General features: G+C 48.7%; 3 protein-coding genes across 3 annotated transcripts in view; 1 reads left to right on the top strand and 2 right to left on the bottom strand.

Annotated features, from left to right (window-relative positions):
* The window catches only part of RPL3 (ribosomal protein L3), a 263,879-nt gene that overhangs the window by 155,460 nt on the left and 93,095 nt on the right, over positions 1-15,324 (top strand). The gene's annotated exons all lie outside the window — the stretch shown is intronic.
* LOC126644621 (mitochondrial dynamics protein MID51) lies at positions 6-9,663 on the bottom strand. The gene is made up of 5 exons (XM_050324171.1): positions 9,485-9,663; positions 7,971-8,119; positions 7,638-7,818; positions 5,370-5,632; positions 6-4,280 (listed from the first exon to the last, which is right to left on the bottom strand). Exons 2-5 carry the CDS (start codon positions 8,112-8,114, stop codon positions 3,474-3,476), a joined length of 1,395 nt encoding a protein of 464 aa, XP_050180128.1. The 5' UTR covers positions 8,115-8,119; positions 9,485-9,663; the 3' UTR covers positions 6-3,473.
* On the bottom strand, positions 9,679-9,985 carry LOC126644628 (MIEF1 upstream open reading frame protein-like). The gene has a single exon (XM_050324183.1). The coding sequence runs from the start codon at positions 9,889-9,891 to the stop codon at positions 9,679-9,681; it is 213 nt and encodes a 70-aa protein (XP_050180140.1). The 5' UTR covers positions 9,892-9,985.

Raw genomic sequence — 15,324 nt, forward strand, 5'->3', positions numbered from 1 at the left:
TCAGGTTACTGTGGAAAGTCATTTTATTTCAGAATTCCACACACTCTGTCAGAGACCATGCACTTGAACTTTCCCCTTTGCAAATCCACAGCCTCCAGGCCTGGGAGAGATGGGGCATCATCTCTTCATTTCTCACTGCAAGTTGCCCACACACTAAGAGTGAGGGCCCTGATGGTACCTCTCCAGAAGGGCAGAAAGCAGCCTCCTGTTTCCATAATTGCTTTTAAACAGGGGAAAATAAATCCATTTGACTTGAAGGATTAGCAGTGGAGCTCAGCAACAGTGAAACCCCACAGCTGAGCAAGTTGGTCCTCATCCTGTGGTTACAGGGAATAAGACGACAATCTCACAGGAAGCTTGTGTGAGCTAAGCTATAGCAGAACACACCAAGACATTCTTGGAGCCCAGGCAGCAACCAGCCCAACACATGCCCTGAGTCTCTTACAATCAGTCTGTCTCTGAGCCACTCTGCCAGGAAGGTGGCCTGGAGCTGCCCTTTTTACATTCAGCTTTAGGTTCTCCTGCTCTGTGCTACAGATTTGACTAGGAAGGAGCCTACTTATAGATAAGACAGTCCCCCCAGGCTGTACATAAACACATGCACTGCATTAATACTGAAAGGTGCCAGTTAGACTCTGCAACATTCTGTTTGACCCACAGGCTGGGTACAGCATTACTGTAAATTTCCTGCATTCTTACCCTACATGTTCTGCCCCGCCCCTTACTGCCTGACCCTGCTTTTAAAAGATTCCTAGTTGCAGTGTCCCTGTGACCCATCACGTCTTTGGCCTTTGTTGAGACTGTCACTGCCAAGGCAGCTCTTGCCTGCTGTGGTGGCTGCGTGTGGGGAAGGGAGCGTTTGCCTCCTGAGAACAGGCTTGTGGATAGCTCAGAGGAGGGCAAAATGAAGGGAAGAATGATGGAAGTAATTGAATTCAAGTGAAGTTGAGTAGAGTCTACAGAAAAGGCAAAAAGGCAGCTTCAGTCTCGATTTGATACACAAATTGAGCTCAATAGCAGCAAAAAATGGCCATAAAATATTAATTCATTAGGTTGCCAGGAAGAAGTAATAGCTTTCATGTAAAAAGTTCTATGTACAGATATGTATGTGAGAACTGTTCTCAAGCCAGCTCAGACATGGTGTCCTCCTGTTTATATCTGACTTTTTTTTTTTTTATCTAGAGTTTTGATCATTTCCAACCACACTGCTGCTCAATTCTGTGTGAAGACTATGGTTATGGAATCAGCACCAAGTGAGCAGTGACATCATGCTGAAGAAATGAACTTTGGGGGAACTCCTGACAACCCAGATATTTTAATATTTTTGTCGACCTTCAAGTAATTAAAAAAGGGGAATTTCCCCCAATAGCCTATAAGCTCCAAGTCTCATCTGTCTGCTTTTAGGGTAGGAAGGCTGACATCAGAAAGGCAGTGGAGGGCAAGGAAAGGAAGAGGGAAAAAATCTGGGAACCAGAGTGAAGAGCAATCAACAGTTGACCAACACTGACTGCTGCAAAACTTACAAAACACATAGTCATACAAATGGAATTTCTGTTAACCTTTGATAGACTATAGACTTTATATACACACACAAACTTCAAAGTACACATCTGGCAGTCTAGAAAATACCAGTACCCTAAGGATTAAATAATTTAAAATGCAATGTTGTGTTATCACTGTTTACAGAATAGTATCTCACACATTGGCTAAAATGGACGGATTGTCCGAGAAAGATGCTCCCTCCCTCCTCTCACCAGCACTGCCTCTAAAAAAAAAAAAATAAAACAACAAGGGCAAAAGACTTCCCTCTGTGGTTCAGCTCCTGAAATTCACCTTGAAACTTCTCTGTCATAGAAGGGGGGAAGTCCTGAGAAGAAGGGAGGAGAAAAGGATAAAGGGATTCCTGCTCCCTCCAAGCCCTAATGTTGCAGTAGCCCTCTCCATTGGCTAAGGAGGCTGGACAGCAAGGGGGGAAAAAAGCTGATAAAGTTGGGAAAAGGCAAGTATGTTTCTGTAACAATAGCTATGCTGGTCTTTTGAGACACACACAGGGCCCCAGACTCGGGGGGACACCCTCTCTCCCCCTTTTTGCAGACAGCAGGCCGGATGGCTTAAAGCAGAGTATACAGAGTCTACGGCCTGACAGCAGCCATAAACAGGAGTGGGCAGAAGGTGTGCCCTCACCAGCTTTCTAAGAGTATTTGTGAATTGGGAGCACTGGTAAGTCAGCACATGGGAATGAGGAAGGGGATGGACAGCCACTGTTCTGGGGAGGAGTCTAAAACACACACAGAGCAGAGGGCAAAGCTAATACATCTCTAAGTGCCAGCTCTGTATATATACCCTAGTACCAGTGTAAGGGACAAAACCTTGCTGATGACATCAGTTCAGTTCTATCACCTTCACAGACTTACGGCTGGTGAGAATCTGGCTTGTGTGTGCTTATCACAAAGCCCTTTGAGGCATGCAGTCTTGTTTCCACCTCCTGTAAACCAGAACAGCCACAAGCTCCTGAGGAAAAGATGAAAAAACCCAATCCCCATTCCCATGTGTCTCTCCCACCTCTCTGCCAAAACCCACCCTCTCTTCCTCTACGTCAGAGACAACTAAGGAGCTGCCTTGTTCTCCACTCCCGAGGCCATTACCAGCAGATCAGGCTAGGCAGGAATGGCAAGTCCTGCTCCTTTGGCCTCATCACACAGCCAGACCACAAAGGTTTCTTCCTCCCCTATGACAGCTTTGATGAGAATTGCCCATACTGGAGGTTGTGTTGCAGCAGACTGGACAAGCCTTGGCCCTTAATCCTGAACCCACCTTGCAAAGGATGAGAAGGCTCGCTAGGAGCAGGAGCTGTGGGAATTCTGTTCCAAGCTCTACAGCCCTAAATACTGCCAGTTTAATTATTATCCACTCAGAAATACAAAACACAACCCTATCCAAACATCTCACTCAGTCTGCCCTGCATAACTGGGTCAAAGGGACAAAAAAGAAAGGAAAGTGAGGCAGTGTGGGATAGCAGAGAAAAAGAAAGATGGGGCAAAGTCACACTGGAGGAAATTGAATGACCTCAATGCAAGACTGCTAAAATTGTCATTGGATTTACCAGCCCAGTTCCACCTTCTTCAGACCAAAATGGACTCGCTGCAGTAAGTGTACTACAGAAGAAAGAAGTGCATAGTTTGGTTTATTTTTTGGTAGACACTTCAGCAGAATTTACGTGAGGATCTTATAGCTGCAGTTTTAGCCTTTTTCCTAGCCAATGGGTACCTGTTGGGGCAGAGATGGTGGAAATGGACCAGTAGCACCAAGAAATTCAGTGGGAGCACCAACTCCACAGCAGGAATTACTAATGAACCAAAAGGAGGGAGCGGTGGAGAGAAAGGAAGATAGGGAGAAGTGGAGGAGACATAATTTGCAGTAATCAAAGTCTGCATTGGCTAAACCCTATCAACACTTCCCTAGGTAAGGCCCCATTACGTCTGCAGCAAGACCTCTGGCTCTGACAGAGAGCTGTAGAGGGTGTAGCCCAACTCATCCACTTCTTCAGGGGTGAGCTCTGAAAACAAGTTCACCTTGGGGTTCAGAGCACTGGGGAGGACACCTGCCTCCAAGTAGCGGATCAACCCCTTCAGTGCCTGCAAGAAGCGATCAGCCAGCATGTCCTGGGACCAGTCAGACTCCTCCTGGGATAGGTGCAGGATGACATTGGTGAGCTGGCTGGCAGTGAGGTGACCCAGAGCTGGGTTTAACTTGCATACTGCTTTGAAGATCTTCAGGCACAAGCAACGGCAACCAGAATCCCCCTGGTCCAGGGCCCGGAGGCGAGCCGTTTCTGCTGGCCGCAGGCTCAGTCGCCACAAATTGTCATTCTGGGCCAATCGGTGAGGTTTGGCAACAAGGACGATGTCACCCAGCGTCAGGGATGGTAGAAAGTCAATGAAAAGATGACGATCTGGATCATATTGAACTTCCAGTGTCAAATCTGCTGGGGGAGCTGCTGGACGGATCACATAGTCCAAGAGACTCCCAATTGCTGGCCAGTTGATGGAGCCAGCTACAACTTTCTCAAAGGTGTCTGCTACAGTTTTGGGGGAAAGGTAACCTCCTACCACACAGCGGTCCCAGTAGCTGCTCCCACGGGGAAAGTACTCTGGGTTTTCTCGACGCACCAAGTAGAAGCCAGGAATGTTCATGATGGTGTCCTCCCCAGGGATACACGACCACAGGTTCTGCTCCAGCATCAGAGGCACAATGAGCTGGATGTGGTCAGCTGTCACTACCTTTCACAAGACAGAAAAGTCGGTAAGAACAAGCTTTCTCTCTCCACACTCATTTTATACACCGTGTTTTGGTAGCCTTCTGTCTGAAGGCTACCCAATAAGGATTCGGCTGTCTCATTCTCCTCTCTGTGTGGGATTCACATCCTCCCTTTGTTAAAAGGCATTCTGAAGGACTATTTTGGACTATCAGTGGGATAATATAATAATATAACCCAAGCTAGTGCTTACGTGGTATGTACTATTTAAAAACCTGACTTGGACTGCATTAAGATGAATCATTTTGCCTCATATGCTGCCTAAGTCAGCTCCTTGGATGTGAGATGCAGCTGGCCTAGGGCACAGCAACGCTACATGACAATTTAAAACAGAAGGCATTAAGTTTCTAGGCAAGCTTAGGTTGTCATGGTTTAATGATGCCATGCTACAACTAGGTACACTGCCCTCACCTGGTGTGCCACATTGTTTGGAAAAAGGTCATTAAAGATCCCTTTTCACCAGTGTGATTAAGATCCCAGATTTAAGTTTCACTGGCCACTTGACACTCCATTCCAGAGCTCTGACTCATACAAGGAAGTGTGCCTCTAAATCACTCACTATAGCTACAGGCATCTTGCCATCAGGGAGACATTGCAGGAGGGACTGCTGGCCAGTACAGTCTGTCATGCATTTAAAAAAAAAAAAAAAGATTAGGGAAGAACTACATGATAACAGAGGAGTTCTAAGGGAATATCATGTATTTGGGCAGATACAGAAGGGACAGAGAGAAAACAGAGATCTACCAGAGAAACAGGAAGAAAAACACAGCTAAAAGGATAGGTAGAAGACAAGGAAAGAAGTGGTGAGAAATAAAACAGCAAAACCAGCAAAGAGCAAAGGCTTTGCAGACAACACCAGAGCAGCCTGGTCATGCTGGTTCAAACAACACCGCAGAAATCAACGCCCGGCTCCACAGCGGGAAAGGCGACCTTATTCTGGGGCCTTATTACTGAGAAATGCTATGCTGAGCCAGCACTGCCAACTGGGAAGCCTGAAACGCTCCTGCTTAGTCAGCCTTCTGAATAAGGACCCAGCACAGGGCCCAGGAATTACCTGCAGGTCATCGTAGAGGCTGCCACTGAGGTACATGTCCCGCAGGGGCATGTCTGGCAGCTTGGCACGGAGGAAGCTGCGCAGCTCTGCACAGATATCCACGGCTGCCTGCTTGGCCCGGGCTTGCTCATCCGCTGGGATAGCCACCTTCCTCCGGTAATAGGCGAAGAGCTTTTCTTGCAGAGACAGACGAAGCCGGGCCTTTTTCAGCTCCACTTGACTCCTCCTGGCAGATGGCTTGGGCTTTGTAGGTTGAAAGAAGTCTGTAAGACAGAAGGAAAACTGTTGATCATCTGCAGTATTTCACCGTGAAGCGATCCGCAGAGGGAAATCTGCAGCGTGGAAGTGCAGCCTCCTAGGCCTCAAAAAGCTCTCAGAAGACATTTTGCATGCTTTACACAGGTACCAGTCAAAAGGGAGGTGCTGAGAAACATCAAAAGCTAGTACTACAAGCATCAAAACAGATAAAACAAATCACTAGATTTAGAATTTAACCAGAATAAGACTAATATTGTGTACAAGGAAGTAATTTTAATGGCCATGTGGGCAGTATCTCAGCTCAATTTCATAAAAAATTCAGTGCTGCTACCAGTTCAGAAGCTTTTAATATGATGCCAGACCAGTGGACAAAACACTCCTGAACAACCATCACGATCTCATTGAGTTTTTAACACTGTAAGAGACTATTACAAATTACCCGCAAAAGCCAGTCCTGATAAGGTATCAGATCAGAGAAGATCGTGCCACCTGGAAATTAAATATTTGTTGGGAGTCTGATCAGCAGTTATCAGGATGATGAGCTGACAGATCTCGGGGCCATCCTAGCTCAGGCAATCATAGCTCCAGTGAAAACCCCCCTCAAACCTTCACTGACTGAAGAACCAAGAGCCCACTCTGAGGCAGAGTACAGCTACACGAGGCTTTACGCTGCCGTCTGCGTTATTAAGCAACGTCCGACCCGCACAGAGGTTCTAAGACCCTTTTCTTCTGACTAGTTTCCCAGAGAAATAAGACAATGCTTCCCATCTGTCTTGTAGATTTCTATTAGTATGGACCAAGAGTTTCAGAAGTTAATCATGAGAGTTAAGGAGGAGTTGCAGATCTAAGAGGTTTTTGGAAGGGCTGTGGTACTTAAAGGGTGCAGAAGAAAACCCCCAAGTCAGTGGCCCCATTAAGACAACCAGCTGTTGCAGATTCGTTTGGCAGTGGGTGTTTGGCCACACATCACATGTGGAATGCTGACCAAGCTGAACACAGACCCATCTCGCCCAACCTCAGCAGCTGCTGCCTCTTGTCCCACTGGGTCCTGTTGGACAGATCTGAGCTTTCCTGTGAAAAGGAAACAGCCCACAAAACCATAGGGAAATGAATTTCATTGCCTGTTCATGAAAAAAATTATTTTTCCATGAGGAATTTTACTTTACTTTTAATTTAAGAATGCAAGACATCACCATCAATGTTTTTATTTTTCAATGCTTATCTTTGGGGACTCCAATGAAATTTTCTAGGCCTCATTTAACACTTATTTAATGTGTCCTCAGCAGAAAATCTGTTGCTATCCCGAAGCTGACTTGCTCACAGAGAATCTGAAAATTAAGCTAAAAGCTAGATTCTGATTTTTAGTTTAAATCTCCAAGTGTAAATCTCTTGAAGTGACCAGGGATAGAAAGTAAAACCAACCAAATATATAACAAACACTGCTGGACTCTAAATTTCTTATTATCCCACTCAGAAAGGAGACTGCAGGACACTTTCTATAGCCTGATGAAGACCAACTCAGTGATGAGCAGCAGTAAACAGGAAAATGCTATTACAAAAATTATTTGGAAAATGGTAGAAATAATATAGGAAATGCTCTTATAAATTGCTAGTACATTCACAGTGGGAGTATTTCCCCCTTAAAAAGAAACAAACAAACTGGAATAACCCAAAGAAAGGCAACAAAGAGCTTGAAAGGAATGGAATGGCTTTTTATCAGGAAAGGTTGCACAGAAAAGTATTCAGATTGAAAAATTAAAAACCAGAGAGAGAGCAAAGCTTAACAACACAAAGTCACGAGAGAAATGAAGAATGCAAATAGATGATTATTATTCACTAGTTCCTAGTGTGACTTCTCATTCTTGGAAGTTACCAGAGGAGCTGCTTAAAAGAAAAGTGTCAAAATCCTGGGACAGACAGAGTATTTTCTTTCCTGTATTCCTTTAAACAAATACAGGATTTACGGGCCTGGATGGTTCTGTACCACAGGAGTATGACTGTACTCCTTACCTGCTTCAGCAGCTGAAGGATCAGTGGGAAGAGTCTGCAGGGAGCGGCTGAGGCTGGTCTTCATGTCCTGGGTCAGCAAGCGCGAGGAGGAGCCCAGCCAGTTTGGCTCTTCCCAGCTTCTCTTTCCCGACTGGCTCAAGCGAGTGGGGCTGCTGGGAGCACTGATTGCCCGGTCGTACATCTAAACCAACATCACCAGGAATAGTTTTGAGTCTCTAAGGGCCCAACGCTTGCACTTTACCCAGTACCATGTCTTTGCATTCCCCACTCCTTCCTCGCAGTGCCCTGTGCTCCGTCCCCAGCGCGCTGCCCTGCCCTGCCCTGCCCGCTCACCCGCTTGACGGCCAGTGTGGCGATGCCCAGCATGGCTGCTCCGCCCACGCCCAGCACCAGCCGGGCGTTGGACAGCACGAAGTCGATGGCCGTGCCGATCCCGTTGTCATCCTTTTTCCCTTTGCGCTGCCCAGCGCCTGCCATCTTACCTGCAGGGAGCAGGAACATTAAACAGAGGGGTCAAAACATGCAACCCTGACAGTTCGCTCTTTTCTCCCCCACCTCACACCCACGGCTCTTGGGGTCTCCGCACAGAGCCACAGGAAGGGACCACCTAACCCCGCACCCTCTTTAATTATGTTCCCCCAAGGAGCTGCTTGTTCCCAGCCACGCCAGGACAGTAGTGACCAAGCTCGGCAATGACAGCATTTCTTTGCTTCCAGCAACATTCATCACCTGAAGGAAAACATCCAAATTTGATCTGGGGTTTCTAATCATTGAAGCGGGTTTAATAAAAGCAAGTAGGGCTCACTTTTGCAATATTCTGTAATATAATCCTGCATATTATGCAGAACTCTATGACCATTCAGATATTTTCCTTCTAGTTTGGGCTTCTCAAGCAAGGCATGGCCAATTTGTTTTCTAATTTTCTGAGTGAAATTTTGCCCACACACAGGGAGATACAGGGATGGTCACCTGCTTGTCTGCAACAAATCAGAATCTTCCTAAGAGCTGACAGGTGGTCTCAGATTGATTTCTGGGCAATGGCTGATCCCAGATACTTCGAAAACACCCAAGAAACAACAGCGGAGACCATAACGCACCATAAAGGGAACAACTCCCTTGCTTTCATGGGACATTTATTCCTGCCATTAAGGCTGGTGGGTTTGACTCTCAGACAAGTAATGTGTAACATTAACACTAATATTTTCTTACATGTGTACCTTTGTGTTCTTTGAATCCCCTTTCACCTAACCTTGAGATTGAAATTTAAGGAGTCTCTCTGGCCAACACAGCCTCAAGCTGCAGCAAGCAAGGTTCAGGCTGGACATCAGGATAAATTTCTGGGTGATCAGGAAGGGTGATCAGACATATGGAATGGGCTGCCCAGGGAGGCGGCAGGCTCACCATCCCTGGAGGTGTTTAAGGAAGGACTGGATGTGGCACTGAGTGCCATGGTCTAGTTGATGTAGTGGTGTGCAGTCACGGGTTGGACTTCATGGTCTCAGAGGTCTTTTCCAGCCTAACTGACTCTGTAAAACCCACCTTGGCACTACTGCACCTGTAGGTGGATTCCCAGTGAACCTACGTGAAAACACCAGGAAGCTCTTCCAACATGACTTGAGGTCTGAGTCAGTTCCAAAGGTTCTCAGCCTGCCTGCTTGCCTGACTTGGCTGGTTTAAAACTGCCCCTTTCATAACTCCAAGCTACAGTCTCAGGAGGAATGTTCCTGCCTGGATGAACCAGGAATACAGTCACTCGTGATCCCCAGGCAGAAAAGATAACGCACCTCCACAAAGCTCGCTGTAACAGCAGCATGAAGAACACAGTGACACCATTGCAAATGACCTACCTGTGACCTAATGCATTTGTGAAGAGGACAGGAGAGCCCTCCCGGTGCACCCGTGGAAGCACCTTCCAGACTTCTTCAGGACAGCAGCGTGCAGTGAACGCTAAGCATCTCTTCTGCTCGGCGAGGTTGTTTTGAAAGGAAGGGGGAAGCAAAAGGAAGCGGGGTCAGCAGTGGGAGCTGCTACAGGGGAGTCTCTAAACCAGGCCGCCGAGCCCGCTCCGCAGGAACGCCTGCCCTTTCTCCAGCTGCCTCTCCTTGTCCTCCGGGCGCCGCAGCCCCTGGTTTCGGCGGAACTCCCGGCGGACGGCCGCCAGGTAGAAGTCGCGGTCGGTGTAGCGCAGGGCGCGGCCGCGGCGCAGCAGGGCCCGGTACAGCGCCAGCACCGCCCCGCGGGACCACGCGGCCATCGGGGCAACCGTGCGGCGCGGGCGGGCGACCTGCGGCGGAGGGGGACGGTCCCAATCAGCTCTTCCCTTCCCGCCGGGGGACGCACCGACCGCCGCCCGCCGCCGTGCCGGGCCCCGGGAAGGGCCGGGACCGCCTCTCTAACGGAGGGCGCCGCGGCCAAGCCTTCCGCTTCCCGGGGCCGCGGCCCCCGCGCAGCGCCAATCGCAGCCCGAAGCCCCGCGGGGGCCGGGCCGCCCGTGCTGCGCGGCGCTGCCTCCCCCTGGCGGCGGGGAGGGAACCGAGGGCGGGCGGCACCGGCGCCCAGCCCTGCCCGGCGCCCAGCCCTGCCCAGCGCCCAGCCCTGCCCGATGGGCAGGGCTGGGCGCTGGGCAGGGCTTGGCGCCGGGCAGGGCTGGGCGAGGGCTGCCAGGTGAGGAGAGCGGAGCCTTTACCCCTCCTTTGTCTGGGTGCAAATACGCCAGATACGACAGTGACGGAACTGAGCGGGAAGATAAAACCAGAAGCTCTGCACTGGCTCCCTCTGTGCCAGTCTGCTCTTGTTCATTTCCTTCCCGAGGTGAACAACCCCAATCGTTTTGATCTCCCTTTGTGAGCGAAAATTGGCCGTGCCCTTAATCAGCCCTTTCTGAGAAAGGCTTACTTGAGCTGCAGACAGTATTCCCAGAGAGGCCGTGCTAGTGATTTGCATAATAGCATTATCATATTTTCCATATTATTCTCCCCTTCTTCCTTCTGCATGCTAATATTTTATGTGTGCTTTCTTTTTTTTTTTTTTTAACCTGCAGCTACTCACAGAATCAGGGTTTGTGTGGCATCCAGATTCTTTCTTGAGTTGCTGGAGAACATCTGGAGCTTTGTAATTCTTATACCCAGTTCGTTTTCTGACTTTGCACGTGCCCAGTTAAACCTTGGCAAATGTGTGGTGCTGCCCGTTTGCCACACTTGCATTTTACTCAGTCCCTTCTGATCTCCTCAAGGGTCAATAGCTTTGAGTCATTCTTCAAAAATGTTTGGTATAATGCTCATCTTTTTTTCCAGATCATCAGTTCATATACTGGGCATCCCAGGACCTCAGAGGCAGCATTCATATTCCCCACCCTTAACTTGCTGCCAGAATGAAAATCAATCTTTGAACCTTCCTCCCGGCTTCCTGCTTCCTCCTTGGGTCGTTAATCCACAGAAATACTTCACTCAGCACAACAGAGCTCTGTCACCTCTGGGCAGGTGTGCTGAGGAGCCTAGTCTCCAAAACTCTCAAGTATGGATCAAAATTGGAGCAGCTCCACGTGGCAACCCCCTAATGTATGACAAATGGGATCTCTTGGATCAGGCTGCTCAATGATAGACCTTCCTTGCTCCCCTCCTTGCTGCCCTGCAGCCAAGGGCCTCCATAAGTGCCCCCTCCACAGCCTGGCCCCCTTGGGTTGTGCTTATTTTGGTGCTTCTCTCCATTCTTTTCCCCCTCAGGCTGGCTGCCAGCTCCTGGGCCCCTTGCCAGCAGCTGTACGTGCGCGTTGTGAACTCCTCCACCCACACCAAACTGCCCCAGCCCCTCCACAGAGTCACTCTCTGTGCCCACTGCCCAATGTGGACTCCCCATGCCTACACTGAACGAGTGTTCAACCTTCTGCCTTGCATGGAGGAGGGTGAGAGCACCAGCAGAGCAGCACATGACCATCGCCATCCCAGCTGCCCTCAGAGCGCCAGTCCTCTGGTGACACCGTGGGTGTTGTAAGCTTGAACTATGCCTTGAGACAATGAAGCAACATCCCCACTCTCTTTAGTGTTTCCCAACCCAGTCAGCTCCTCTGCTGACACGCAGCTGCACCAGGCGGTGACACACCCAGCACCCCCAAAACTTGTGCTGCCCTGATGGGATACTGGCCCTAGCGCCCCATTGCCTTCAGAACCCTGTTGCCTGGTGGCTTCTTTGCCCATGGACCCACAGGGAATGGAGTTCCCTCTGTGATTCCAGGCTGTGTCCCTGTAAGAAAGGGAATTTACTTGCTCTGCGGGAGCAAGGTGCAGGCAGAGAGGGGGGAGCACACCTCAGCTGTGCTCCTGGAGAACAGTAACAACCTTTGTTTCTCCAAATGACTGAGCGAGTTTGTGAACTATCAAAGGCAGCATGTGTGACAGGGCACAATAACCCATGCTGGTACCCAGGATAAGGTTGAGACATTCCTCCAGACCTTGCCTCCTTGGGAGTCTCCAGAGTTACCATTCCTCTGACGGTCTTCTCGTGATTGCAGCCAGTCCTGCCACTCAAGCAGCCACTGCCACAGGCTTTAATGGCCACCAAAAGCAGCAAATGGCTGGCTCTGAGCCTGGCTTGCAGCCTCTGCTTCTGGGAGTCAAGTGCTATGCTCAGGGCTTCCCATCACTCATTTTGCAATGGCAGGACCATTACCAGTTAGGGAGACAGGAGGGAGGTGAATGTGACCCTCAGAGACGCAAATGGCATCTTGGAGGGGCTCTGTAGGGACGGAAAACAAATTGTGCTTGGAAATAGAAGGCTGGCCTCCTAGAGGAGACAGAAAACAGTTCTAAAATGCAAGAGGGAAGATGGGTAGTGACCCACCAATGCCATCTGAGCTTGGGCTTAATAACCTTAATATCTTTTAGTAAATGGACCTTGCAGGAGGCCTTTTGGCAGTCTCACCCTGTTCAACAGTTTTCTCTTTCATTGCAGCCCTATTTCTCCACTTTTCTCAAGAAATCGCAAGGATTAATGGCATTTGGGCTCCTGCTCTCCAGCTGCAACAAGCCAGGAGGGGCAGAGGGCCAAGGGTGGCCGCATGGCTTCATTCCCTGAACCCCCAGCAGCTTTGATGCTGAGTGCATGTGGAAAGGAAGATGGATGGTGAGGGAGGAGAGACCGCTGGTACGCAGCCACCTTTCAAGGAGCATTCCTGATTTACAGCCAAGACCCAGATTTTAGTACAGATGGTAACTATCCACCCTGGGGAGCCATGCTCAGGGTATGTTTTAGACAGAGTGAAGAAGGGAGAAGTCCCAGCCTTCTGCAGCTGAAGTGGGTCTTTTCAGTTCCCCAGATTCCAGCCCTGCAGCCCAAGGTGCTCAAACACTGCCAGCAGTGAGTGGTCTGTGCGATGCAGAGCTACTGCCCCTGCAAGGGGCTGCACAAAGTCACTGAGGAGGCTCAGTATTATTACCTAACAAATTGAAATTGCTGCTGTAGTATTTTTACTATTGGTCTGTGCCCACCTTCATTCTCAGCACAACTCAGTTTCTTGAGCCAAATTTTCCCGTGGCTGGGTTTGTTGGGGATTTTTCTTGTTACCCTGACTAATAAAATCCCAACCCTATTTTTCACTTTGCACCAGCTGCATGCTGCAGGAGATTTACAGAGCCGTTTAGAGACCCTACTTTTGTGAGTGCTATTATCCTTGCAATTCTGCATCACTCTGACAGCCTCATGGGCAGTGTGTTTGCAGATATCAGAGGGCTTGCAGCTGGTGGTACCACCTCAGGTTTTCTTGTGCTCCTTCACATGCTGCAGTGAGGTTCTCCCAGTAGGAACATGGGACTTTGGTTTGTGTAAGGGGTTATCTGGACTCCCAGTGTCATGTGGGGTTTGGTCCCGTTTCACAGATTAGTCTGAGTTGGAAGGGATCTGCATCCAACTCTTAAGGGAATGGCCTGTACAGGCATTGAACACATGACCTTGGTGTTATCGGCACCTCACTCTAACAAGCTGAGCTAATCTCAGCTAGCAAAGAAGGGGGCACCTGGCTTTGAGCAGGGGACCTCTTGATCTCCATCAAATGCTCTACCACTGAGCTACACCCTCCCCATGTACAGACCTGCAACCTGAGAAGGGCACAGCTACTATATCCTGCTGCTTCTCTTCTTTTTCCAGGTAAAGGCACCTATTGCACATCTTGTCTCATTAAGTCACGGGTCCTCTGATTTATTTCTGCCCCATTTTGGAAAATCTGCCTGGTTTTGCAGGAGTCTGACGTTTCACTTTTGGGTAACAGTTTGAGTCAAATGCTTTAAAAACACTGCGAAGCAAACAGAAGTGGGTAGATGTTTTCTACATTCTTTTACTTTTGTGTGTGTGCCTGGTTCTTAGTAAGTGTCTGAGGGGAAAAAAAAAGAAAGATATGACTGATGATTTGTTGCTCTCTCTTTGGAAAAGGTCCAGACTATGAAACAGGACTAAAATGCCACGAAAGAGTTTGCTGCATAGAGGCAGGCTTATATTATTTGATTTTATACATTCCCTGGGTAACGTATTTTCTTTAATTTGAGATCCTGGAGAAGTCATTTTAGATCTTTATTCAACACAGCTTATTTGCTCTTCTTCTCAGTTTTCCTTATTTTTAGAAAGGTGAAGCATGTTCCCAAATTAAATCATTTCTGGGATGGACCTCAGCCAAGAGGATCCATGGTTCAAGCCGTAAGGCACAGGAAACGTAAAACAATGGAGTTTTATATTGTGTTTCATTTGGCAGGGTGAGGAGAGATATGGCCTTGAAAGATTTGCATTCTTACATAGCTATACTATATTTCAAAAGACAGTAAGGACTATTTTCACTTCTCACTTTGCTTAAAAAAAATAAGCACACCCAGAAATGCTGGAAATGTGGGATTGCCAGATTCTCCTTAGTTCCAAGAAAAAGTTTGTGTTTGGGGATCTCGGAGATGCTTACAGTAACATCCCAAATATTAGCTGAAGTGGGCTGATCCTCTACCCTTTTGCTGATGTGCTTGTCCCTGCTGCAGCTACCAAGGCAGAGCTTGCAGCGGCCTGGCCCCAAGCCAGACTCCTCTCCCTAGCGTCCACGGATTATATTCCTTATGTCAGTCTCTCATTTCAGTGACCCAGAGATCCTTCTCCAGATGGGACAGTTTTGCACAGCTCCTCTGAGGTTGTTTTGCAGTGACAGAGCAAAGCCCTGCGAGGCTCACTCCCAGGTGAAAAGTTTGACACGGTGTCTGTGAGCCACAAGAAGAAGTGCCCCTGCCAGGGAGCAAGAACGTGCCTCCCTTCTACCATGGCTGTGGCCAAATCCCCTCTGTCAGAGTGGTCTGGAAAGCAGGGCAGCCAGTGCCTGCAGCTGCGGGCATGTGAGCATGAAGCCATTTGCTGGTGATGCTCTCTGGGGCTGGGACGACTCTCCCTGGCTGCTCCACGGGCTGCCTGCCAGCCAGCTGAGACCTCACTGCTCCCCCCAGCTGAGCCACTAAAGCAGCGAGATTTAAAAACATAATATAAAATTGGACTAATAATTAAAAATTAACTGTCCCTGCTAAACAGCATATTAAAATGTATCCTTACACAGGGAACAAATGTCTCCGAGCAACAAAAGCAAACAACCAGCAAGCCAGGGTCTGGTATCTCCTTTCCAGCTTTCTGAAAGGGTAAGTTTATATTAAAGTCCCTTTTTTTCCAAGCACCCTGG

This window comes from Myiozetetes cayanensis, unplaced genomic scaffold, assembly GCF_022539395.1.
Source record: "Myiozetetes cayanensis isolate MyiCay16 unplaced genomic scaffold, myiCay2020 scf3, whole genome shotgun sequence".
Taxonomy (NCBI): domain Eukaryota; kingdom Metazoa; phylum Chordata; class Aves; order Passeriformes; family Tyrannidae; genus Myiozetetes; species Myiozetetes cayanensis.